The following is a 27,400-nucleotide window of genomic DNA, read 5'->3' as shown; positions in this document are numbered from 1 at the left end:
TGTTTTCCGGACGCGCGAGGGGCGCGGTTTCCGGATCAACAGCTTCCCGCCTCGCCCCTCCCCGCGCGCGTGACGAACTGCGGCGCGTCTACATAGAGCTGGGAAAAGTAAGAGTCGCGAGTCCGGTATTCCGTCGGGGGAAACGCCCATGTCCGTTTGGCGCACCAAGGAAGGGAAGACAAGTGGAGATGGCAGCGGCCGGGCGGCACCCAATACATTGAGAAAAAGGTACGTTCGTTCCCCTCGGGAGTTTGCAGGAACGGTAGTTTGGCTACAATTCCCAGCACCCTTGTGAAACTGCAGTTCCCAGTGTTATTTTTTGGGGGGTGGGGTGGCCTTTGGAGTTGGAAGTACCTGCCACAAAAAGAGCCCCGAAGTTAGCAGAAAAGAAAAGAAAAGAAACTTCTTTGAAACTCTTCTTTTGTGTGAAAGCAGTTTCTGCTTTAGGGGTTTGAACCGCCTATGGCTGCCAATGCGACTGGTGGGTGAAGGCCGTGGCAGCCCTGCAGTGTAGTCCCCTAGGCCCACCGAAGTTAGTTGGGTATAATAGCATCGTCGTCCAAAACTTGAATGCAGGAGGATTCTGCTCAGGTAATCCGCTTTGGGTCGCCGCCACCTGGGTTCCAGTTAATGCGCACGTGGAGGCATTTCAAATGGTGAAAAACTAAAAATTCATCCTGGGAAATGATATATAATGAATTGAAAGGGATGTCGAGGTCATGCTGACTATATAAATAGGGCCAGGTGGCGCCTGGGTTTCATTTTCTCTTTCTAGCTTTCTTCTGGTGTAGGCTCAGTGCCGGATTTAAGTATAAGCTAAATAAGCTATAGTTTAGGGCCCCATTCTCTTGGGGGCCCCCAAAAAAATTAAAGGGAAAAAACCCTGCATGTACGGTATATTTGCAAAATATAAGATAAAAAAAAGATAAAACCTACATACAGCAACAGTGTTTTGTGTTGTGTAGGCTCCTATTTGTTATGTGGCTTTAGATACCTATTTGGTCCATAAATTACCATACAGCATATATTCAACACAAAAAACAGCGACAATTTGTTGTTGACAAAGGACAGCTGGACATATAAAGGGCCCCATTACCTTCAGTCGTTTAGGGCCTCATCAAACCTAAATCCGGTCCTGGGTGTGCTATATATAGTGTTAAGGTTTAGACTTATTATAAGTTATTGTAAGTAGTCTGCTGCAACTGGATTTCTTAAGGACAGTGCCATTCCTGAATGCATTGGATTTGTGACCATGCCTTCAGTAGCAGCTCTGCTGGATGAAATATTAATTGCCTCTGGTCTATTTTGAGGGAATCTTGCAACATGTTTAAGTTTTTAATTAAAGTTTTAAAGTTTGTAATTAAGTTTAATTTTATACGTTGGAGTTCTGCTTTGGATCAATATTGAGTAGAATTCCATGATACTGTAATCAAACAGTAAGTCACACTTTCCCCACACAAAACAAATGCATCTAATCGTAAATTTCCATATTTCCTACTAGCATGGAGGGCAATTAGCTGCTGCTCAATAATAGGCTAAAACCTTGCATTTCTCCACTGTTTTTTAGATTCCCCCTAAAAACGGTGTCCAAATGAACTCAGAAACTGTACATGAGTCTACATGTTGGTAGTCTAGTGCTCCTCTTCACGTGTTGCAGTTTTCTAGATCCTCTCCCCCGCCCACCTTGGGCAGTTAAAAGGATGTCTTGACACTGCGGTGCATGTTGGGACGTGTAGTTTCTGTGTGGCTCTTCCTCCTTTGGGGATCTGCCTGAACCTTGTCTAGACACTTGCTATTCTTCTGCAAGCATGACTGCATCATGTGCCCTTAGACCCTGGAAAGGGTTGCTGCAAGAAAAACTTTCGAGTACTTGGAAAAAAATATTAATGTAGATTTAACATATCTCTAATGGAAGCAGCAAATCCAGTTGTATGTGGACACAGTGTAGCCCAAACATCTTATTAGGCCTATGTGAAGGAAAATTCTTTCAAAGTAATGTACTTTAGTAATAATAGTCAAAGCTAAATAGCAATAAAGTTATAAGAACCGTTTAAGCAAAGAGAGGCTAAAAATACTTATTGCATCTTAGTACAGTAATACCTCTGTGAATGTCCACCTCGTCTAGCATCCATTCCGGCGAATGTCTGCGGCAAACCCAGAATACCGGAACAGGTCACTTCTGGGTTTGCCGCATGCGCAGAAGTGTAAACCGCTCCGCACGCGTGCGCACACGCAGCGCTTTGCCCTGCGCCCTTTTCGTCTAGCGGCCGGGGCTCCGGAACGGATCCCAGTCGCAAAAAAGGCAAGACTGTAATTGCAAAATCAGCATATTGTGGAACACTTTGGGAAGGAATAAAATTGATTTGGTTCCAATTATAAATGACTGAAGTAGGAGATAGCGTACAATATACGTAGGCAAACTCATTGTTACCTTTGTTGTAAAAGCAAGGAGATTTGAGTGGCCAAGTCAAGAAGCTTCCACTCTCAGCTTCTGAAGGTATCTAAAGGTGCTCTAATTGTCTTGTCCTAGAGCAGGGCTTGGCAAGGTTTACCTCACCTGAGATGGTTCACTCCCACGGAGATCGCTCCGTGGGCCAGATCGCGTCTGCGCAGATACGCTTTCTGGCACCGTGGAAGCGAGTCCCCGCTCCGCGCTGCGCCAGTTTAGCGCAGCACGCAGGGACTCACTAAGTGGGCAGCTCGATTTGGGGGCAACTTGTGGGCCGTTTAAACAACCCCCATGGGCCACAAGTTGGCAACCCCTGTCCTAGTTTCGAAACCAGTTACTGTTGGCAAAATCCTCTCCTTTGCACAAGGAATAAAGGTAAAGGAGGCCTGTGTTCTATTGCACCTAATCGTCCTGCATTTCTGTTTTATTATGAATCAGCATCTGGATCATATAAAATGGAAAGGTGGGATGAAATTATTATAAAGATACGTATTCTCTCTGACAGTGCTATTTTTCTCTTATAATGGCAACAGCACCCACCTGAGAGGTGCCGGAACTGAGTACCTGTGAGTTCTGGCTGAGAAGAAGCCCTGCTCTTTGGCATCTTGGCCTCTGAATCCAGGTCCCTTTGTGCAGACAGTACCAGTGCATGGAGGATGCAATAATAATAATAATAATAATAATAATAATAATAATAATAATAATAAATTTTATTATTTGTACCCCACCTATTTGACTGGGTTGCACCAGCCGCTATGGGCAGCTTCCAGCGTATATAAAAACATACTGAAACATCACACATTAAAAGGATAAACTCCCCAAACAATCAGCGGCTAACTTAAAAAGCAACAGTTACAGGTAGGTAGCCGTGTTGGTCTGACACAGTCAAAACAAAATTAAAAAATCCTTCCAGTAGCACCTTAGAGGTGCTACTGGAAGGATTTTTTTTATTAAAAAGCAACATTATCAGACCACAACAAAAATCATATACTTTCCTGCTAAACTATTCTAGGAAATCAGATGTACAAGCCCTCCTCCAGGGGTGCCCACAACTTTTTTTCCAGTTTAGGTGAGACCTCCCCCCCCCCACAAAAAACACACAACCCAATAAGGATTTGAGCTGATTTGCTCTTGCGGGAGTGAAGAACCTTGTTATGATGGAGAGGTGCAATAGTTAAAACTCTGCTGGCCTGGGCTGCCAGCTCTAGAGCTGCTATTTATAGTTAACCTAAAATGTCGCTGACCTTGCCAGCACAGGGCTACTTGATATTTCTCAAGATCCGTAGGTGGGCCAGAGGAAAGGCTGCTCTGGCAGCTGACCAAGCGTAGCCCTTGGGTGGGTTAAGAAAGGACTTAGGGGTGGAGAGAAGAGTTCTGCATACCTTCCCTCAGCCACCCAAATCTGGTGCCCCTGTTCAGCCTGAGCCCATGTATGTTAAAAAAGGTAAAGGTAAGGGACCCCTGACAGTTAAGTCCAGTTGCGAACGACTCTGGGGTTGCGTGCTCATCTTGCTCTATAGGCCGAGGGAAAACCAGAGCAGTGCACGGAAACTCCATTTACCTTCCCGCCGGAGCGGTACCTATTTATCTACTTGTACTTTGATGTGTTTTTTAACTGCTAGGTTGGCAGGAGCTGGGACGGAGCTCATCCTGTCGCAGGCATTCAAACCGCTGATCGAAGCCCTAGGCTCGGTGGTTTTGACCACAGCACCACCCGTGTCCCTTCATGTATGTTTACTTGGAAGCAAATCCCATAGTCTTCAATAGACTTTACTCTCAGGTAAACATGCTTAGGACTGTATCGTTGGGAGTACTTAAAGCTTGCAAACCTGACAGTTGCACTAGTAATTAGGAGCCGGTGCTTTGTGTTCTTGTGTACCAACTCCCCAGTCACACAACAACCACTGTTATCAAGGAGAAACTACCCTGGGATTTTAAAGGGGATTTCACATTGGCAGCCTGGAATTTCTTACTGTGCTCAGAGTAGTTCTCTCTTTACCATTTGGGGCAAGGGGCTCCCAGACTTCTTTTTATGGGGCATGCATTTTGATTTGCCATGACAGTATTGGATCTATGTGATTTTATATATAACAGTGCAAATGTTTCAGGGCTGGCCTGCTGCATCCTTTCGAATCAGGGCATGTCCTGTAGCTTCCTGTCGAAATCCTATAACTTTGCAAACCACAATTTTTCCTCTTTGTTTTTTGGAGGGAGGATGCTTTTGTTGTGCTGTAGTGAGCTAAGAGTGGGGAGGCATTGCAGAACCACTGATAAAGCAGAATGATGTGTGGATGATCCGTGTTGTTGTTGTTGTCTATACCCCACCCACCTGGCTGGGTAATGCTCAGCATGTTGCAGTCAATGGCATGTGGCAGAGTATGCCCACAATTTTTATTTTTTTAAAAAAGCCTAGAGGTGTCTGTCTAATCTTAGTTTCTGTTTGTACCTTTGTGTCTCTCCCATCATGGCTTTCAGTTTTTTAAAGAAATGTTTTCTATTTCTTTTCCACCATGGAAATAGTGGAGGAGTCTAGCAGGAGCCAAATTTTATCTTCTTGGCTTTGTTCACACTTACATCAATGTTCGCACTTGCCAAATAAGTGTCACCTTGTAGCTGAGTTCACTGCAGGCATGGCGAGTTGTGTCATTATTATGTGAGACAACACATGGTGAAAGTTGTCTGCTCCTCAGAGGAGAATAGGGTATTCTCAGTAGTTCCAAGTAGCACCAGGTTTAGGACGATGCAGGGTGTTCCCCCACACAGGAAGCCAAGCCGAAGGGGCACAAAAGAATAAAAACTGGATAGCTCAGTTGGTTAGAGCAGTGGTCCTCAACCTTGGGCCTCCAGATGTTTTTGGCCTACAACTCCCATGATCCCTAGCTAGCAGGTCCAGTGGTCAGGGATGATGGGAATTGTAGCCTCAAAACATCTGGAGGTCCAAGGTTGAGGACCGCTGGGTTAGAGCATGGTGCTAATCATGCCAAGGCTGTAGTTTCGATCCCAGTAGGGACAGCTGGGTTGGACTTTGCCCAGCATTGCCTGGGGTTGGACTAGATGATCCGCAGGGTCCCTTCCAATTCTACAATTCTATGATTCTGTTGAGAAGATCCACAATAATGCAACTGTACCTGTACCAAATTGATTTTTTGTGAAAATAAGAAATATTGGCAGGGCAGGCGCCAATATTACCAAAGACCACCCCTGTGCCAAGCCTCTGTACCAGCAAACCCCAGTAAATATTATACCTTCACTTACACTGGGCCTGTCTCTTCTTAAAACTGAGAAACAACTCTTAACAGGCTGCTGTGCTGGCAGAACATAACTCCAAATGGCAAAGGGGAGACCTTTTTATAGCAACTGCAAAGGGCAGTGAGAGTGCCATGTAGACCTAGGAGACTTTCAAAGAGCAGCTCGCCCAGTTTCAAGCTATACACAGTTTCTACTAAGTGAATGCGAGTTCCCTGCCATATCAGGATGACTTTCTTCCACGTGATAGTACAGGTGGGAACCACTAAAGGTTAGGGGTAACCAGATGCAAAAGAGAGACAGGACACCTGTACCTTTATAGGAGGAACAATACACTCCCGTAGTGTTAATGCTGCGAGCTCCTCCATTGTAGGCTCAGGTTGTATATATGCGTAAATAAGCCATATATTATAAAGACACTACGGTCTCCGCGGTGCCTTATTCCAAGGAAACCGAACTCTGGAATCTTGCACTACTTGGAGATTGTGGTGGTGTGAAGTTCACCTCTTTCTTACACCTTGCTTTACTGAGGTTGGTTGTGTGCATTCTGAATTTAAGTAATATTCTGCCAACATTGCCAAGTTACACAGGAGATGGTGCTGGAAGTTTGAACGCTGCAAAGCAAGTAGCACATTAGTGGTATTGGTTGGTAGGTACTGTTAGCTGAGCTAAACCCATCCAGCGCCTTATGCCAGTCTGGAAGATGTTCAGCATCCAGAGAGAGTTACTGAGTCTCCCAAATGGCCCCTCTTCGAAACTAGGAATGGCCAGGTGTACTTCCATGGAGCATGTGGGGTCTACTTGTGAGCTTGCCTTAGAGCAGAGTTTTCCAAACGGTGTGTCGCAACACATTAGTGTGTTGGCAGCAGTGTGTAGGTGTGTTGCACGAATGCTCCTTGCTCTCCTCCCAGGGCTGGAATTTAAAGATGTGTGATATATGTCTCCTTGTTGGTGTGTTAGGCAGCTAGCAGAAAGAGCTGCATCCCAAGTTTAAATGCATTGATTGTGGAATCAAAAGTGGTTACGACACACACGACGTAGCAGGCTGCATGTAATAATCTTGTAGTGTTCCACGTTTTGATGCTTTTGAGAATTCTAGCGTTCCTTGTAAGTAGGTATCAGATGAAAAACTTGTCCATGTGCCATACTTTCAAGTTTTTCACCTGATACCTACTTACATGGAATGTTAGAATTCTCAAAAGCACAGTGTGATTGATATAAGCATTCCACATCGTGGTTATTGCTAATATATAGATTATCTCCTGATCAATCCGCTGGTCTTTAATCTCTCAGAATATGTTCCGCTCATATGATAATTTGGTCTATGGAATTACATATTGTGACATATGTTGAATATTTTTTTTTTAAAATAGAAGTTATACTGTTACACTTACGTAACAAAAGGTTCAGCAGTGTTTTGTATGTGGAATCAAGAGGGCAGAGGTGATGAGCCACCATGGCTGGAACATCTTTTTGAAGAGGTACGATAGGTAGGGAAGCTGATATATGAGATGATGGATAATGCTCCCTGGAGAAGGGTGCAGGTATTGATATTTGCAGGTTCCTCCCATCAGAAACTGGAAGGCCCAGAGCCAGTGTCACCTGTGATTTGGGGAGGGGGAAATAGGTTCCTCTCCCATCCTTCCAATTTATTTATCTTTAATTTAAATTTTTGGGCTGTCTGAATAGAAAGGTCACAGGGTGTCCAGTGATTCTGAGCATCTAATAAAAGGCACAGCGACTCCTGCCACATCAGCAGATTAAGTTGCTGGAGGGTGGGAGAGCTGGAAAGGTCACTCCAAAATGAGGAAGGCAACTCAGCTGCAGGACTGGGAAAGCAAGTGCCTTGTGAAATGGGCAGAGTTTTCCTCACCCCATCCATCTTCAGCCCCCTAAAACTGAAGAATTATTTTGGCCAAGATGCAAAAGTCACCCCAAAGCCATATACCCAGAATATTCCTAACATGCTTCTTCTGTTCTCATAATCATCCGTACCTTTGTGCTGGCAGGATAGCTCGGTCAGTAGACGTTGGGCAAAAAGGATTCCTGCATTGCAGGGGGGTTGGACAACCCTTGTGGTCCCTTCCAACTTTAGAGTTCTATGTTTCTATGATATCCCCACTTCCATTGCATGCTGTGAAGTTCAGCCAGGTCTTTGAAGAATGAGAAACAACTAATCTGTATTTCTTGTTTCTCACTTTAATTAATCTGTATTTCTTGTTTCTCACTTTAATATTAGTTTTTCAAAAAGACAAATATTCACATTCAGGGCTACAGTTCCCATTCCCATGGATACCAGGGATGCTAAGGTCAAGCCTTGTCCGGAGAGAGAACCGTAGCAGCTAGTTTTAAATCATGCCTGGGGTTCCTTGCGTTCCAGGCATGGAGTAAATAATAATAATACAGGCAACCCCCCATTTACGCAGGGGTTATGTTCCGAGGCACTGTGCATTTAAGTGAAATTGCGTATATTTGAAACGCCATTGAAAAAGCCTGCAGACACCCTGTTCCTCCCCTTTTCGTGATGTTTTTCGGGTAACTTTGGGTTTGAAGCAATGCATGTACACAGCTGCACACATATTGAATGTGCATAAATGGTGGGTTGCCTGTAATCGGAATTTGCTTCCTGTCCCCTCTCCCAATTACTGACTTTAAACAAGCTCTTAAGGGAGGCAAAACCACAGCCCAGAGAAGTCAAAGTCAGAGAAATGTGACAGAGAAGAGGCAGAAGAAATTCTCTCTTTCTCTCTCTGCTCAAGAGAAAAAATAAAAGCCAGAGCTTTGCCTGCTGTGTGTGTCGAGAAGTGGGCAAAAACAAGAGACTGAATCAACATAGGCAACTTTTGTCCATTTAAGGTGAGATTGGTAAATTGCAGAAACTCCCTGGCAAAAGAGTTGATCCAGTACCTCCATGGTGGTTAGAGCTGTTTGACAGTGGGACGGACCACCCTGGGAGGTGGGGAAGTATCCTTCACTGGAGGTTTCTAAACAGAGGTTGGACGGCCATCTGCCTGGGATTATTTAGCTGTGTTTCCTGCCTTGCTTGGGGTTAGACGACTCTTGGTGTCCCCTTCCAACTCCACTATTCTACGATTCTTTGGATGAGTCCTGCCTTGTTTGCCCCATGCTCTGTGTTGGGTCCCTCTTCTCGTGTTGGGATGGCAGTGGGGAAACAGGAAGTCCTCCCAAACCCCTTCCTTTGCAGGAGCGAGACTGGAAGCCCATCAAAAGTGCTGAGGATGGTTTTGCAGGCACTTGATGAAGTCGGAGACAGGTTTGCCAGTGTAGCAGATCTCATAGACAGCAGTGAAAAGTGGGAATCTGCAGTGGGGAGAAAAGCCAGTAAATGAGATTTAACTCCCACACAGGTAGCAAAGCTTGCTAGGAAAATGAAAACTTGCAAAAGGGCAAGTTTAAGAAACCTGCTGTGACACTAGGAAGAGCATTGGAGGGACCAGCGGTTTGCCTGGAAATAAAATGTGGAATTTCATAAGGCCTTAGGGGTGCGTTGTTGCCCTGTACTTTTGGAAGTGCAAATAAATAGGATGCTGAGCTTCATGCTTCAATCCTTCACACACTTAACTGAAAGCAAGCTCCTCTGAACTCAGTGGGACTTGCTTTTGAGTAGAGTTTTATTTGTATACAGCCAGTTTTAATTGATAAAGGCTAAGGGCCACAGCAACAGACAAAAAAGACAAAAATTAAAGCTGGCACTTCCAGCCACAAGTGGTTGCTTTTGTTTATTATAGTAAGTTAATTCACATTTCCTTTATTATCTCAAAGTAGACCTCCCATACAGTGGTGCCTCGCTAGACGAATTTAATTTGTTCCGACGGTCAATTCATCCAACAAAAAATTCGTCTTGCGAGGCACCGTTTCCCATAGGAACGCATTAAAAGTTAATGCATTCCTATGGGCTCCGGGGGACTGGCGGCAGTGGCGGCGCTTGCTCGCTTGGCTCCCTGGAAGGCAGGAAGGCAGGCGGCAACAGCCCTGCAGCTCTCCTTGCTGTCGGTGGCAGGGGGAGAGGAATGGAGGCGGAGAAAGCAGCCCTTTCTCCCCGTTCGTTCCTCTCCCCCCTACCGCCCGACAGAAAGCACAGATCCCGGGGTTGCCGGATCTGTCAGGCGGGGGGAGGCACAAGCGGAGGACCGGTCCAATGCTCCGCTTCTCCCTTCCCCCGCCCGACAGAGCCAAATGCTGAATCTGTCAGGCGGGGGGAGGGACAAGCGGGACGATCCCCCGCTGTGTCGGGCGGGAAACGCAGGAAAGAACCTGTGCTTCCCCCCCATCCTCCGCTTCCCCCCGCCCTTGGGGGAACGCAAACGACGAAAAGCCCCCGCTGCTCCCGTTGCCGCCTAGCACAAGGCGGCGGCTGCTGCCGAGGGAAGCCGGCTTTGGCTTGGCGGGGGCGGGAAGAAGGGGAGGAATTCCTCCCCTTCTTCCCGCTGCCGCCAAGCCAGTCACTGAGCCGAAGTGCGGTGCGGTGGATGCTTTTCACCATTTGCCTCACCCTTGGCTGGGGGAAGGCAAACGGCAAAAAGCCCCCTGCTTCTCCCGCCGCTGCCTGGCACAAAGCCGGTTTCGCTTCCCTCGGCAGCCGCCGCCTGGCTTCAGACGGTGGCTGCCGAGGGAAACAGCTGTGTGCCAGGCTGCTGCGGGAGAAGCAGAGGAACCGCTTCTCCCGCCACCGCCCAGCACAAAGCCGACATCGGACGGGGCTTCAGAAAGGCGCAGCGCTTCTCCGAAGCCCTGTCCTATGCTCCTGGGTGTCCATGGCGTGGCGGTGGGGGGGGAGGAGAAGTGGGGGAACGGATCCGTTCCTCCACTTCTCCCCCCCCTTCTTCCCGCGCTACAGCCCTTTGTGTTCCGCTGGTCTCTGCCGGTTACGCCTCACCGGCAGAGACCAGCGGAACACAAAGGGGAACCACCTGCAGCGCAGGAAGAAGGCAAAGGAAGATCAGCTGAGAGGCGCTGTCAGCGCCTCTCAGCTGATCTTCCTTTGCCTTCTTTCCTTGCTACAGCTGGTTCCCCTTTTGCTAGACGAATGCCCCTTTCGCTAGGTTTTGCGATCGGAGGTTTTTATGGCCACTCTTCGCAAGACGAATGAAGCAGCCATAAAAAACCTCATCGTCTTGCGAGGCAACCTCCAATCGCAAAACCTATTCATATAGCGTAAAATTAGTCTTACAGGGCATTCGTCTAGCGAGGCACCACTGTACTTAGATTTTGGTAACATGCAAATTTATTGAACTGGTTGATTGACTAATCATTCATCAACAACCAATCCAAGAATTTGCATACAGCCCTAGAAACAAGCCCCGGCCTATCGCTCATTGTTACACCAATCCAATGGGTGCCAGTGCAGCATTCATATTGACGGCAAGCGAAACAGAAAAAAAGGTCATACGGGACTCACTTGTCAACCAGGTTCTTGTTCTTGAGGATGTGGTTCAACTCTGCTGATGTCTGAGGGCCCTGCAGCTTCTGCCCATTGAGCATCTCCTTCTCTAGTTGCTCGATAGACTGCAAGATGCAAGACAGATCTCCAAGTATGAGTGGCTGCATGGCACGGCCTTCCTCCCCAAGTTGGGAGAATCCTAGAAGGTTGATCCAGAGATGGACATCCTTCTTTGTGTGGCATAAGATATATCCAGAGTTAAAGAGATTCAGATGCTGGACTCTCTGCCCAGGAGATCCTGCAAACCAGGGATGGGAAAACTATGGTCCTCAAGATGGTATCATGGCTGGTGGTCAGGGGTGATGGATGTTGTAGTCCAGCCAACAGCTGGAGGACCACTGATATCTCATCCCTGTAAACCAGTTTAGCAAGGTGTGTGCATATCTGTAGTAGGGATCAAACAGACTTTTCGGCATCTTTACCAACTACATATCCCATGACTCATTGGGGTAAAGGACCCCTGGATGGTTAAATCCAGTCAAAGGCAACTATGGGGTTGCGGCGCTCATCTCGCTTTCAGGCCGAGGGAGCCGGTGTTTTTCCACAGCTTTTTGGGTCATGTGGCCAGCTTGACTAAATCACTTCTGGCGCAATGGAACACCGTGACAGACGCCAGAGTGCCCAGAAACGCTGTTTGCCTTCCCACCACAGCGATACCTATTTATCTACTTGCACTGGCGTGCTTTCAAACTGCTAGGTTGGCAGGAGCTGGGACAGAGCAACGGGAGCTCACTCAGTTACGGGGATTCGAACCGCCAACCTTCTGAGGCTGTGCTTTAGACCACAGCACCACCCGTGTCCCCTGGGAGAAGCCATGGCAGCGGCTGAAGTACAAAGCCACTTTAAATGTTCTAAGAATGTGTAAGATATCCCTGCTGGAGATGAAAACACCATATTTATTTCCTGAAATTTATATATTGCTTGATTATTATTGTTTTTTTAAAAAAAAACAACTTGGATACTGGCCAGGCCAGTATGCTTAGCTGTAGAGAGGTGACGGTATTGAACAAGGCCAGCCCAAACCAAACCTCTCCTCTACACACAATCTGCAAGTAGCTTCCCAAGGAATCCTGCAGCTTGCCTCTTAGATGTTGCTTTACTATGTTCCTAAAATACTGTTGCCCCAGGAAAGCATTTTCACCATCAGGCCTGCCCTGGTGTCAAGCTTTGCTAGTCCACATTTCCTTGCCCTGCAGTCATCCTGCAGAGCTCGACCTCTGCCACCCCACCGCTTCCCAAATTTTGTGAAATACCCAGTGTTGACATCAAAACAAGCATTGCAACAAAGATTGAAGTCAAATGTCCTTGGCAAGGGATGTGGATATTTTGTGCAAACCTAACGGTTTTCTCTCTCTCTCTCTTTTTAATGCCCAACTAGGATTTGAAGGCAAGGATACCGTAGGAGTCTTCACTGCACTCTGGCTAGAATTACCCTCTGGAAGCCATTGGCTGGGAACTGTGCGGCTGTTGCTCTCATAGCAGCTGCTTTATGGCCTGGAATCAAATAGCTCTTTGGTTCCTGAAACCATTTCCCCATGTACCTTTCAACAGGATTGTTTCATTTTACATTTTTATGATGGATTTTTGTATTTTAATGCTTGTGTGATTTGTTTCTCATCATTGCAAACTGATTAGAAGACTGTTTCAGCATTAAAGCAATAAATAACCATCATCACCATCATCATATGATGATGATGCAGAGCCTCAGCAAAGCCAAAGGAATGTGACCTGTTCTAGCCTGGCAAAGAGGTCACCTCTCTTTGCCAGGCTAGAACAGGTCACATTCCGTTGGCTTTGCTGAGGCTCTTCAGCCTCCCATCTAACAGCTGACATGTGGGAAAGAGGTTGGTCACCTGAGCAAGCTCCCAAGCTGCTGCAACTCCCACAAGCTAGAGAGGTGCTTGTGGGGAGCTCTTTAGGGTGCTTAGCTGAAGCACAAGGCTCCCCTCACCTCAACCTGAGCAGCCCCTCAAGAAGTTTCTGGCTCGCAAGGAGAAGAGATGCTCTTTGGGCTCTGGAGTGGGTCTTATGAGGGAGGTGTGTTCCGGCACCTTTTCGTGTCGGGGGGGGGGGAAGCATTGAATATAGAAAAATAATACTGGCTTCCCTTACAGAATTTTGAATTACCGATGTTTGAAGCACTCTTAAGCACTGCATAAAGAGGGATTTTAAAAGCTCTGTGAAATACTATCTTATTGCACTACAGTAAGAGTTTTCCTTGAGAGATATTTGACAACCCTAAAGAGCCCTATGCAAATGCTTACTTACCTTGCCGGTCTTGGCAAAAGCCTCTGCCACTTTTCGGTTACGGCCCCCGTAGCAGGTGGTGATGAGGTCGGCAACCCCACAGCTCTCCAGGAAAGTGGCAGAACTGACGGAGCCCTTGCAGAAGATTTTGGCGAAGTCGATCATCTCCATCAGGCCCAGGCGAATTACTGCTGCCTTGGTGTTGTCTCCAAAGCCCAACCCGTCGCAAAAACCAGCCCCGACAGCCACAATGTTCTAAGGAGGAAGAACATAGGTTGATAACCAAAAAGGCTCCGGCCAGCGCTAGCCTTGCAACTATTTAAGGCAGGGAGTAGACAGACCAACGTTTGGTGTTCTAAGCAGGCCTACAAATGATGGCTCCCATGGAAGGATGGCAGCAGAGATGGGTTCTATAGAAACCACCTCTCTCCTGCAAGTGTATTAATGTAACGTGCATTTCGTTGGAGAAGCTCCCATCAAGTCCACCAGCTCCCTGGTGAGGCAGCATGGCTTCCCAAACAGTCATAACTTTGTATCTAGAGTTGTACAGACTCTGTGTGCACGTACGTATGTACTTGGGAGGTCAACAGAAGCTTTTGGCCAGGTGTGGGGGATCTGAGGCCCTCAAGATGTTACAGATCCCATGATACCTGACAGTTGACCGTGATGGTTGGGGCTTGCGGGAGTTGGGAACCCAACAACATCTCCCATTCTTCTGTGCAATGCCATCATGCCAGCAGAGACCTCCCTTGGCAGCAAGCCACACCCCATGCAGAAGCTGCCAAACCGTTGGGTAGCCTGGTTATTCCTGCACCTTGAGGGCACCACAGATTTCTACGGTGTCCGATTCTTGCACCACAGTGATTCGGAAACAGGGTGTCTGCATCAGCTCCTTCAGAATATGTCCATGCTCCATGTTCTTGCAGCCTGCAAGGAGGTAAGACATGGGCATAAGTAGAAACGGCCTTGCTCCTTGCCTCACTAAAGCCCAAGGGAGGAATTGGAAGCATCAGAAGAGTGAGGTGTCCATCAGTGGAAGCGTTTCTGCTTGCCAGAGGGAATGATGTCTCCACTCTCCCCACCCCCATGGCGACCACCAATGGATCTCTCATTTTCCCCCTCCCCCAGGGTTATCAAAATTAGAAGTATAATTCTCAGGCTCAAGTAAAAGAGTGGGTGGGCTCCAAAAGAAGAGTTCCATGCTTTATAATGCTGCAGTGGTTCAACGGAAGGGGCATTTGTAACCGTAATTAACAAATACGACAAATCTGGGAGACACTGGTCAGGAGGGGGCTGCACTGGAGGTTGAATAGAGCTTGTTCCAGTTGCTCTATGAAGAACCTGGAACGTATTAACAAATCAGACCCTCTTCTTTCCTCTTCTCTGCAGGGAGAGACTGTAGCTCAGCAGAAGACCACATGTTTTGCATAGCATTCAGTCCTTGCCACCTTAAAATTGATCAAGTTAACAAGTGACAGGAAAGATCCATCTTTGCTAGAGACCCCTGGACAGCCCCTGCCAACTGGGAGTAGACAATACTGGGCTAGAGGGGCAAATACTCTATCCTGGAGCATATATTTCCTGTTGATGTATCGCCACATCCTCTCTGCCCTTTAATGCACTGTGGACTGTCCTCCTGAAAATTGGCTGCCCATGGAAGACAATCCTACTCTGCTACGAGTGATCGGCAAGGGAAGAAGCAGCATCCTCTCTGTGCTGCTCCCCCTACTGGATCCAACAAAGAGTAGCAGGGCAGTGGGCCATTACAGTCACCTCTGGTGATAGCCAAGAGCAGCTCTGCATTTTTACACGGTTGCACTTGCTGCGGTTCCTCCGTGTTTCCCTGCCACTGTTGTGTGAAGTGAATACAACTAATGTGTTGGATCCACAGCTCAAGCAAGCCTACCCCCCCCCCCCGGAGAATATGCATGCAGGTGTTTCGAGGACACCCTTTACTCTGGATATGTAGTGTAGCTAACTTGCTTAATTCCTTAAGTGATGCATTTTAATGTGATATATTTAAGCAAACTGAATCAAAGCTCCTTACAACTTTTCAAAAAACAACCACCAGCAGCCTACAACGTAAGTCAGCAAAAAACAGAACAATCTAGGCAGCGAATAAAAATCTCACAGCTGGGAGGCTTATATAAAAAGACGTTTTCAGACCCTTCTGAAACCCCTGCAGTGTTATTAACATGACACAGATCTGACATACAGCAAGGGAGAGAAGCCAGGGCTCTCCCTGTTCCCTTCCAAGTCCTTCCACTTGCTGCAATCCCCAGGCGAGGGAGAAAGATGGATGGCACCAAGAGTAGAGAGCAAATCAGGCAGAGGACCCACACCGGTTTCCCCACATGCTCTAGAGAGTTTAAAATGATGTTCCTTGTGCTCGAGGTGAGATGTGGCAAAATCATACCATCTGTGCCAGAGATGGGGAACTTGCGGCCCTTGAAATACTGCTGGGCTCACAACTCCCACCAGGCTCAGCTGTCCTGGCCGATAGCCAGGGGGTGATGGGAGTTGTAGTCTGCAGCATCTGAAGTGCCACATGTTCCCTATTCCTTGTCTATACTTGATGAACCAAAGCCTCTAGTCTAGTGTACCATTGTAGAACTGCTCTTGCAAGCTTCAGTAGGCCCAAGACATCTAGTGGTGGCACTGGTAAGGTAAGGAGGGACCTTGGCATGAGCAGCCCAGCCAGAGAGATTCTCGCCACCCAGCTGGTCATAAGAATTAAGCTCAAACTCATTTACCAATGGTGGTCTCGCAGAACTTCTCGTCGGCCACTTCGTTGGCGATGTTGGCCCCCATAAGCACACTCATTCCGATGCCAAGCTGCTCGCGGATGATGTCCGATATCAGCTTCAGACCGTCGGGTCCTTCATCCACACCCTGGGATTCAACAGAACATGACGCAGTCAGTGGGGTAGCTCTTTGTTGAGACCCCTCAAGTAGCCCGTAGTCCTCCTGAGAGAATCCTTATCCCCAAAAGAGATGCAACAGCATACAGTAGATGTTGTGACTAGCAGTGGCTGCTCCCAGACTTTGCAACACCCTTCCTAGAGAAAATGGACTGGCTCCCTCCTTGCTGTTGGACTTTCTTGTTCCAACAGGCTTTGGGGAACTGACTATTTTTAATGAAAAAGGCTGGTGCTGTGATTTTTTAAATTGTAATTAAACTCAAATATATATTGTTTATATGTGTGTGTTTAATTGCTTTCCAACGATAGGTTTTTTCTATGTTTTTGGCTGTTTCTATTTTATCTATCCCCTTCATGGAAGGGGCTTGAATAACTCACTATGAGCTATGCCGTGCAGGGCCACCCAAGACGAGAGTTTAGACTAAATGTGATCCACCTGGAGAAGGAACTGGCAAACCACTCCAGTATTTTGTCAAGAAAACTGTGGACATAAAAAAGGAGAGTTTCCAAGGCATGCTCTGGTTCATGGGGTCACTGAGAGTCAAACATGACTAAGACAACTAAACAACAAATTTTATCTATATAAGCTGCCTTGCGTCCCAGTCTGGGGGGAAAGCAGCATACAATATGCCTACAACAGTAATTTTGGGTGTTGGGAGCAGCAAAATTGGCTCAAGGGCTGCTGCTCCCTCCTTTCCATATGTGAGTATTAAATAATAAGTGCTCAACCCAAGAACTTTGTATTTGCCTGAAGCTTTGAAGATGCCACAAGAGTCAAAGAATACTTCCAGGAGCCTCAACAGGGAATAAGCTTGCTGCAATGCTATAATCTGTTATATGCTCTCTCAATAAACCACACCCATTGATTAACCATAGGCAATTGTGTCCCATGCAGGTGTTCCCCGACCCCGTTCCATGTGAGTTTATCCCCCTCACACGGCACATGCACCCAATTGCCTCTCAGCTCATCTAAGCAAACTCATGGAACCTGCCCCAGTTAGTTCCTAGGATGGTTGCATCTCCAGCCAGCCCCACCTTGCAGCTGCTCAGCGCAGCCCAACCCTTAGTTCCAACTCACACCTTGATGAGCGAGACCCCAATCGCGTCCTTCTTGATACGGCCTTTCAGTTGGTCACAGAGCTTCCCAATAAATTGATGCGGCACGACAAATATAAGGATGTCTGCATCAGCTGAAGCCTTCACCACATCTGGCACTGCCACCTGCAGCAATGGGGGGGGTTGGAGAGAAGAAAGGCATCAACAACAGCAGTCTAGGCAGATCAAGGGAGCAGGATCCTCAGTGAGAGCAAGGGAGGGTGATGGTGGTGGAAGAAAGGTTTGCCGCTCTTATAGACACTTACACATGCTCAACAAATCATAGGAAATTCTGCAGGGTAACCAAATGCCTTTGAAGAAAGTTGAATGTTTGATAAATGACTTTCCCCCCAAAAAACTAGAGTCCTTTCTTTTTTATACAGTGGTACCTCGGTTTATGAACACAATTGGTTCCGGAAGTCTGTTCATAAACTGAAGCGTTCATAAACTGAAGCGAACTATCCCATTGAAAGTAATGGAAAATGAATTAATCCGTTCCAGACGGGTCCGCGGAGTACTTAAACTGAAGCGTTCATAAACTGAAGCATGGGTGTAATTGGTTCCGGAAGTCTGTTCATAAACTGAAGCGTTCATAAACTGAAACGAACTTTCCCATTGAAAGTAATGGAAAGTGAATGAATCCGTTCCAGATGGGTCCGCGGCGTTCATAAACCGAAAATTCATAGACCGAGGTGTTCATAAACCGAGGTTCCACTGTACTTGTTTTTAGGAGGTAATTTAATTATTGTTTGAGCTTATACCAGTGTTATATATTTGATGCCAGTCTTGGCCAGGGAGGGCAGGATACAAATAAAAGTTTTATTATAAGATATGTAAAATGAACCATGGAAAGAGAAGAAGGGAAGTATGTAAAATATTTATTTGAAATTGTAAACCAGAAAATTTAATAAAAATTATATTAAAAACCAAGCATGTTTTAATAAATTTACCAAATAAAGGTTATATAAACGTATAATTTTTGCTTGTGATGAACCCCTCTTCCACCCTTTAAGAATGGAGGATCCCACCTCTGACCTGGAGCTTCTGAACCTAATCAATCTATAGAATCTAGAATTAATCTATATAGCATGCAGCAAAAGCAGTGAGAAAAAGCAGGTTTTTCATGGAGCAAATCATTCAATTCACGGCGCAGGCTTTCAAGCCCCATTGTATTACCCAAGCATCAGGGCAAGGAGAGGGGTCTTGCGTATTTTTTGCTTCCCAACCTGAAGTGATCATTTCAGCCGTGATCAAGAAAGAACCTGACCTTTCAAGGGACATGCTAATACAGAAATGCAACAACATGAGCAATTTAGAAAGTGGAAGGGGACTGCCTTGGGAGGCGGTAGGTTCTCCTTTGCTTGGAAGTACTTAAGCCAGGTGTGGGCAACGTTGGGCCCTCCAGATGTTGCTGAATTAAAACTCCCATTATTCCTGGAATTGGCCATGTTTGTTGGGGCTGGTGGGAGATGAAGTTCAGAGCACCTAAAGCTCCCCACACCTGATTTCAGCAGAGGGTGGGTGCCCATCTGCTAAGAGATACTGTAGATACATCCTGCAGTCTAGAGTTGGACTAGATCAGGCACGTCCAACAGGTAGATCGTGATCTACCGGTAGATCACTGGACGTCTGTGGTAGATCACTGGCTCCCCCCAAAGCAGCTCAACAACTTTAGCTCCCCTAAAAAAAGCTCAACATTTTTGCCCTGCAGCCCCCCAAAATGTGGCTTTCCTTCTCCCTAACCCCCCCCCCTCTCCAAAACGGGGCTTTCCTCCTCTCTAAAAAGCTCAACAACTTCGACCTGAACCCCTCCAAAACAGGGCTTTCCTTCATAGAAAAAGTTCAACAACCTTGACCTGAACCCTCCAAAAGGGGGTAGATCACTGCCAGTTTTTAACTCTGAGTAGATCGCAGTCTCTTGGGAGTTGGCCACCCCTGGACTAGATTATGACCATAATCCTGCCTATGGCAATGAAGATTTTTTTTATTTTGCATGGAGATATAAGCACAGAATTTGTCACTAGTTTAACTTGAACATCCATTATGGGGTAGCTAGGCAAGGTAAAGGTAAAGGACCCCTGGATGGTTAAGTCCAATCAAAGGTGACTGGGGTTGTGGCGCTCATCTCGCTTTCAGGCCAAGGGAGCTGGCGTTTGTCCACAGACAGCTTTCCCGGTCATGTGGCCAGCAGGACTAAACCGTTTCTGGCGCAACAGGACACTACAAAAATGCCATTTACCTTCCCGCCGCAGCAGTACATACAATATTTATCTACTTGCACTGGCGTGCTTTCAAACTGCTAGGTTGGCAGGAGCTGGGACAGAGCAACGGGAGCTCACCCCATCGCAGGGTTTTGAATTTCCGCACTTCTGATCAGCAAGCCCAAGAGGCTCAGTGTTTTAGACCACGGCACCACCCGCTAAGTATTGGAGAGCGGTGGGGCATGAGGAAGATATGATTAAAAAACGACATAAAAGGCATTTAAATAGGGCACTCTCCTGAACCCTGTGCTCAGTGAACAAGACTTGCCTAGTGTAACATCTAATCTCTCTGCCATCTCCCAGCATGTGTTTTTATTGAGTGGGCTTTTTGACACTCTGTTAGCACTGGGAAATGTTAGCAGGCAGAGAGAAGGTTATTTATTACTTTTGTTACCAAGGCAACTTGTTCCTTGAGCTTCATTCTCCTGGAAGAGGCAAAAGACAACCCTCCTGTGCTCCTCTGGGTCTGGCAGGAGGAAGGAGGCCCAGGGAAATCTGCTAAATGGGCCTTGAAGACCCTTCCAGGCTTCCCACAAATAATCCATTGTCATTTGATAGTTACCTGTATACCATAGCTCACCCAAAAAGATTATACGATTTGTTTTTACAGCAAAATTGAAATAAAAAGTCACCAAAATAGCAGCAGGATGAACACACAAAATAAAACCAGGTAAACAACGAAACAGTGGCTAAAATAAAATAGTATGAAATAAAGCACAGTGGTAGCTGGCCCACAGAACTTAATGGTTAGCAAAGGCAATCAGAAATAAAAACTCATGCGGAAAAATGACAGCAGAGAGGAGGCTGTGTAGATCTCTCAGAAGGAAGATCTACTTTGGACCCACGACTGAAAAGGCCCTGCACACAAGATGGTTTCAGAGCAGCTGGATTCCATCAGAAGATCTAACTTGTCTGGGGGGTGATAGGTATGGGAGAAGCAACTCTCTGAGATGTACCTTTATTGGCCACCTTGTTTGTTCGCTATGAGTTTCTCTAGAAGCTGTTGCATACCTATAGACGCATTTCAAGTATTCCTGAAACAGCGCATTTGGAATCAACGAATCCACACATCGGTCCCACAGTCAGAATTGGGAACTATTTGTTCTTTGAATTAAATGCAGAGTATGGCAGTGGGTTTGACTTCCTAAAGAAATGCCATTTCCCCCATTCTACCACTGGCTAGGGTTTGGAGCGTGTAACTATGTTAAGCACACAACACATATGCTAAAGTATCCCAGTAGAAAGGTGATGAAACAGAAATGGAGTCTCATTCAATTGGGAACTTGGCGTTGGCTAGCACTGGGAGACCAAAAGGGGAAATTGGAGAGAGATCAAAACACACAGGTCCTTCCCGAACAGCAGTGCACTTTGTCCTGCTTACAAACTGTTTTTCCTTTCCAACAGATATATCAGAAAGCTGCCCCTTTTCAAACCAACTGCTTCTGCCATTGTTATTTCTGGGCCTCATTTGACATGTGATTCTTCCTCCCCACGTCCCCCTACAACCTTTCAATGTGTATCCCTCACTGTACATTTTCAGGTGATGAAGTTGGTGCAAGTTTTCAAGAAGTCAGAAAGCATGAAATGCTCCAAGAAAAGAGTCCTTTGTTCAGAGTTATGTGGGAGGGAAGTAAGCGAGATTCTCAACATTCAGCATGTTCCAGCCAAATCATAAGCGTGTCTCAAGTCCTCACAAATTCTAAAACAGGATATATTTGAACACTTGCTTTCCTCTCCTCTTGAAACCAACGGGAGTTAGTTTAGCTTAAGTCCACTCCACTCCTCCAAACAAGAGACCAACTTCAGCTACTGGGAATCCCATAATTCATCTTGGCCTAGCCTAGATACATGTACTGCAACAGATTGACAACTACTTCCCATTGTCAAAAGTCAGGGACATTGCTAGGTAAACGTTTCTTGGCACAGGTCTATGGCATATATTTTATGTGCATATTCTAATTTGTCTGCGTAAATGCAAATTAAGGACAAATATCAAGGGCGGGATTTTTTTTTGCTGCCGGGGCTCCCTCTGAGCTACAGACGCATGCACACCTTACATTTAAAGTGCATTGCTTTAATTACTCAAAGAATCCTGTGGTTTGTTAAGGTTTTGCATAAATCTTTGGGGTGTATGTGCTTGAAATGTATGGTATGTACACAACTGAAGGCAAATACTCAGGTGCCATTAAAGGATGGGGAAGTGTGCTAACTTTTTCAGCAGGGGGCCGAACCACTGTCCCTCATACCTTGTAGGGGGCCAGACTATATTTCTTGGGGGAAATATGAACGAATTCCTATGCCCACAAATAACCCAGAGATGCATTTTAAATAACAACACACATTCTACTAATGCAAAAACACCAGGCAGGTCCCACAAATAACCCAGAGATGCATTTTAAAATAAAAGGACACATTCTACTCATGTAAAAACACGCTGATTCCCGGACCGTCCGCGGGCCGGATTTAGAAGGCAATTGGGCCGCATCCGGCCCCTAGTTTGCCTACCCATGGTTTATTACATTTCTGGATCCCCATGGTTAATGCTTCTTGGATTTTCTGCAACAGGCACCCTAACACCTTGAGGCTGTTTCTGACCCTATGAAAGGCTCTAAGCTGACATAAAGGCACAGAGAGGGAGGTGACACATTGGCCTAGCCTGGAATACAGCTGCCACCCTGCCCACACATTGCTTTCCTTCCTTCCCTCCCCTCCCTCCCCCGGCTTCTGAACTTACCACATTGGGGGGCAGCTTGTGGCCTGGCAAGTACTTGACGTTCTCATGCTGTGTGTTGATGATCTCAGTGAGTTTCTTGCCACCAATTTCCTCCTCAAACACCCACATGTTTACTGTGGTGTCAAACTTGTCCAGCTTGGCTGCATTGCCACCCACAATCTTGGCAATAGCTGAACCCCTGCAGGGGGAGAGAAAAAAAGAAAGAGTGTGTATGCAAGACGGAGAAAGCGTGCAACCCTCAGAAGTTCAAAGCCCTGTCTCTGTATCAGGTTATGTCATTTATACACTGCCCAGAGGGTGCCAAAGCAGCAAAGAGCATATAAATGCAAAAGAACGATACGACAAATACACCCAACAGCATGAATCAGCAAAATCACCCACCAAACACAACACATGGAGTATGAATTCATGAACTGCCACAGACACAGCTCCACAATTTTCCACTGCTGAGCTGGAAGCTGTGTTAGCTCTCATTCCCCCTTCCAGCATCTCACCTAGGAGCAAGCCTACAACTGATCATCTGTGGTGAGTAATAACAACAACAACAATTTATTATTTATACCCCACCCATCTGGATGGGTTTCCCCAGCCACTCTGGGTGACTCCTAACAAATTAATAATAATAATGCTTTAAAAAGTTAAGATAGTTATTTATTTCCTTAACATCTGATGGGAGGGCATTCTACAGGGCGGGTGCCACTACTGAAAAGGCCCTCTGCCTGGTTCCCTGTAACCTCACTTCTCGCAGTGAGGGAACTGCCAGAAGGCCCTCGGAGCTGGACCTCAGTGACTGGGCAGAACGATGGGGGTGGAGACGCTCCTTCATGTATACTGGGCTGAGGCTGTTTAGGGCTTTAAAGTAAGGTTACCAGACGTCCCCGTTTCCCAGGGACAGTCCCCAGATTTACAAATCAAAATCCATCCATTCCGACTGAAGTTGAAAACTGCCCCCTGATTCATTAAAAAAAAAATCTGGTAACCTTACTTTAAAGGTCAGCACCAACACTTTGAATTGTGCTCGGAAAAGTACCTTCACTCAAATCACACCCCAAAGGTATGGCCCAAATGGATAATGTTCTGGGTCAACCCCACTGCGGCTGTCCCAACAGTAGCAACCCACCGCCAAGTGTGACTGCCAACTAAACAGGCTTCTCCTGCAAAACAGTTGTTCCTCTTCACAGGTAGGACTAGCTACTACCACAGGTAGGACTAGCTACTATCCTCTAACACGGTGCCACCAGGCTATAGGAAAGGACTTGCTACTGCCACCAACTGGCTTGAACAGTGTTCCACCTCAAGCATTGTTGTTCATGAAACTTTGCACATCTCCAAATCGCAACATTTCCAAAGGACCACATGCAAAAGGCAAATTTGCAATGATCACGCCATTACGTTTGCAATGGAGGCTTGCACTTCAAGCATTTGGCAGGCTTCCCTTTTCTTTTGGGAATTTTAGGGACAGAACTACCGAAACTGAATAGAAACTTATTCATGTATGCTATTACAGCGGCAAGAACGTTACTCGCCCCAAAATGGAAAGAAGCAGAAGTCCCAGCAAAGGAAGAACGGATACAAAAACTTCTGGAATATGCTGAAATGGTGAAACTTACCGGAAGAATAAGAAATCAAGGTAACAAACTTTTTATAAAAGAATGGAAATGGTTTCTTGAATATTTACAGATAAATTGTAAACGGATAAGGACATTGGCCAGATTCTTGTAATAAACTACAGTTTTATTATATATTTAAAGTAGATGAATGAATGAGAAAATTAATTTGGATATGCAGAAGATATTAAAAATAATTTTAAGGAACCACAGAAAGGGGGAAGGAAGTGACGTCTTGAAATGTTAAAATGATTGTAAAATTAGTGAAATGCATAAATCTGAAAAGCATATAAAGCATTCAGCTGGCTGCTTTTCACCCAGTTGCATCAAAAAAGAAAAAAAGACTGGGGGTGGCAAGGTTGGTATCCACTTTCCAACCCGCAAAAGTCTTACTACTGTTAGCTAATAGGCATGGATAGCTGCCCCGTGGATTTCTCTAATCCCCCTTTGAAGTCACCCAAGCTTGTAGCTATCGCCACGCCCTGTTGCAGCAACTTAGGTGTGTGTTATGTGAACTACCGTAGTACTTTCTTAAATCTATGTGCATTACTCACATAAAGGCCTCTTTAGAGAAGCTTGGTTCCTCCCCCTCTTTCCAAGGAGGCGTGCAATTATTCAGTATACTATCACATCATTCGTGCAATGTAGCTGTTTAGAAATATACTGTATATCTAAAGGCGCCAGTCAGCTAAATTATATTAGTAAGAAACCAAGAGGAAGAGTCTAGACCAACCTTCGCCAACCTGGGACCATTCAGACGCTTTGGACTACAAATCCCATCAGCCATAGCCATCAAGCTGTGGATGATGGGATTTGTAGTCCCAAACATCTGGAGAACACTGTGTTGGCGAAAGAAGCTGGCCTAGAAACATGCACCTTCAAACACACAAACAGGTACAAATCTCTCACATTACCGTAGCATTATAGGCTTGCACTTGTGTTTAGGAGAGAGTAGAATTTAAACAAGATTGCTTATTATAACTAAAACCTGTACATATGCAAACAGAGGTGCCCATTCAGAGACTTGCAGTTCCAACTCTTGAAGCTGGAAGCTTTCCCACCTTGCTACTGATGTGTCAAGGAAATTCACTCGGTAGTAACCCTCCAGCAGTGCATGTCCAAATATGTGCTCTGCACATGCTCCAAAAGATAGCGCTGTTCAAGTGTTATTATGTTGCACAGTCAAGCCTTAGCACTGAAAGCCAGTTCTGAGACTAGTCTCTGACATGTCCTGGATGGTAGTAATAATAATAATAAGAGCAGCTGCAGGACATTAACGCACCGAAACAACCAAGCAGAGCCACGAAGGCATTGCCTCGCAGCACACAGAGCTTCTTTTCGAGAGAGTGATACTGGACTAACAAGAGGCGCCAGAAATAGACTCAATTGAGGGGCGCTCTCTCCTCGAGCACTAGGGGGCTCCTTCCCTCTCCCTTTGCACCCCTGGCAAGCAAACCACGAAATGGCAGAAAGTCCCACCAGAGGGAAAGCGACTCTGGCTTGCACCTGTTCCCACCACCGCCATTTATTAACCCGAAGGTTAAGGGCGCAACAAACTTAGGATAGCTCAGTCGGTAGACCAGGACTTCTCATCTCAGGGTTGTGGGTTTGAGCCCCACGTTGGGGGTGCCAACTTTAATAAAATATTGGGGTGGGGGAGAACACCCCACGTAATCGATCACATAACACGGCACACTATTAGAATGGCAATGCTCATCAACTTGGGGAGGGGCGTCCCCTCAAATATTTTATTGCGGGGCCTGAAGGGACCTCGGCCCCCAGGTGTTGGTTCCTATGGTTCAAGTCGCTGAGGGATCGAGGGCAGCGCTCGCTTTAAGCGACTTGATTTTTAAAACTATAAAGGCAAAGCAATAGCCCCCCCCCACTACCACCTTCAGTCCTACGGGGCGTGGGGGGCATATGTCGAGAGCCCCACACATCACAGGGAGCAACAGGAGTCAGCTTTCAGCCCGTCCCCCGAAAAAACAAATAAAATGACCCCGCTCGGCTGGGCTGGCATGCAAGAGGGTCAAGCGAAGACGCGCTGCCGTCGTGCAAAATAGCCTCCTCGCGAGCGCCGAGCCCACCTGAGCCTAGAGTGTCCTAACTTGCACCGCCTCCCCCGCAGCTGCAGCAGCGCTGCCTCCACCCCACGCGCCCCCTCCGCTCACTCACCAGTTGCCGGAGCCCACGATGCAAACTTTCTTGCCTCCCATCGCGGCGGACTGTCAGCAGGCTGCTCGCTCGCTCCCACTCGATGATGCCCCGTCGGAGGGGCATTATAAACTCCGCCGCGCGGCCCCGCCTCGCGTCCCGTGCGCACCCTTTCCTCGCCGGAACGGCTCCGAACAGGGAGGGCCCTCGACGGGCTGGCGGGGAAGAGACGGAGGAGGCCATGCCCTGTGGCGGCTGCGGGGGCGAGAGACGAGAGGCAGAGCCCCTGACCCGGACTCTCTCTGCGCACCTGAGCTGGCTCCGCAGGTGTGCGTTTCTGCGTTGGAATCCGCCAGGCAGTAATTTGGACGGGTAGCTTTCTCCACGTGCTGCTCGTGTGAATGAACGATCTTGGAAATTTAGGGGATTGAATACATAAGCGTACGCCTTCATTATTTTGACAAGCGTAGGAAAGGAACAAAGCCAAAGCTTGAAGAAAGCCACACAGGTGTAAGATCTCTGCAGTCCTGAATCACACTCAACTCCAATTGAGCTGAGTGGAGCTTGCTACCGAGTCCAGGTGTAGGATTGCATGGTAAAAAATGCCATTCCAAACACGCAGTGCCGGCCTGACCATGTCTACTCAGAAGTAAGCCCATCGAATCAAATGGGACTTACTTCGAGATAAAAAGTGGTGTTAGGATTCTAGCCTTGTGAGGGATATTTATTTCTATAACTTGTCTGCCCCTTGATTACCGCTGTCTGTAAGCTGTGCATCCAGTACCATATATATATATTCCACTGAAAACAGTGGGAGTTACTTGTTCTGTAAGTGAACATATACTGTACATTACTGTATAGGATTATGCCGCCAGAGTGCACCTGGAAGTCCCATTGAATCTAATTCAGCAAACTGAGCTACCGATACCAGTAGTGCTTGCTTAAATATTCAATTTGCAGATTGCAGGATTTAAGCGTTTCCCCATAATTTAATAACTGCCCCCACTTATTCCATGTACTGTAACTAGCAGAGTCTGAACACAGAGCAACTGCCCCGACTGCTAGATGCTCTTGTGCAAATCCTCAGGGTTATTGCTGCAATCAGTTGCTAAACAAAGCTTCTCACGGGCTCAAATAGCAAAGTTCAGGGTGGTAAGACAAGAGCAAAGGTCTTCGCTTGATCTCCCTCAGATTGAAAAGTTAGTGGGGCACAGGGCACGTCCCT

At 46.7% G+C, this 27,400-nt stretch overlaps 1 protein-coding gene and 1 long non-coding RNA gene across 2 annotated transcripts; one reads left to right on the top strand and one right to left on the bottom strand.

Annotated features, from left to right (window-relative positions):
- The first annotated feature begins 71 nt into the window (after nt 1-71).
- LOC148686735 (uncharacterized) lies at nt 72-12,751 on the top strand. Its single transcript, XR_015947949.1, has 2 exons — nt 72-228; nt 12,535-12,751. It is a non-coding gene; the product is annotated as an uncharacterized LOC148686735 (long non-coding RNA).
- GPD1 (glycerol-3-phosphate dehydrogenase 1) lies at nt 7,875-26,277 on the bottom strand. The gene is made up of 8 exons (XM_035103785.3): nt 26,197-26,277; nt 22,415-22,592; nt 17,405-17,545; nt 16,157-16,295; nt 14,218-14,330; nt 13,425-13,658; nt 11,115-11,221; nt 7,875-9,016 (listed from the first exon to the last, which is right to left on the bottom strand). The coding sequence occupies exons 1-8, from the start codon at nt 26,235-26,237 to the stop codon at nt 8,920-8,922; spliced, it is 1,050 nt and encodes a 349-aa protein (XP_034959676.1). The 5' UTR covers nt 26,238-26,277; the 3' UTR covers nt 7,875-8,919.
- Nucleotides 26,278-27,400: the final 1,123 nt, after the last annotated feature.

This window comes from Zootoca vivipara, chromosome 2 (genome assembly GCF_965207765.1).
Source record: "Zootoca vivipara chromosome 2, rZooViv2.hap1.1, whole genome shotgun sequence".
Lineage (NCBI taxonomy): Eukaryota > Metazoa > Chordata > Lepidosauria > Squamata > Lacertidae > Zootoca > Zootoca vivipara.
Note: the sequence above shows the minus strand (reverse complement) of the source record. Positions and strands in the feature narration are given on the sequence as shown.

Coding starts and splice junctions, on each gene's coding strand:
- GPD1 (XM_035103785.3), bottom strand. CDS start 26,237: ATGGGAGGCAAGAAAGTTTGCATCGTGGGCTCCGGCAACTG. Junction 22,593..26,196: donor ATCGTGGGCTCCGGCAACTG/GTGAGTGAGCGG, acceptor CTCCCCCTGCAG/GGGTTCAGCTATTGCCAAGA. Junction 9,017..11,114: donor AACAAGAACCTGGTTGACAA/GTGAGTCCCGTA, acceptor TCCCCACTGCAG/ATTCCCACTTTTCACTGCTG.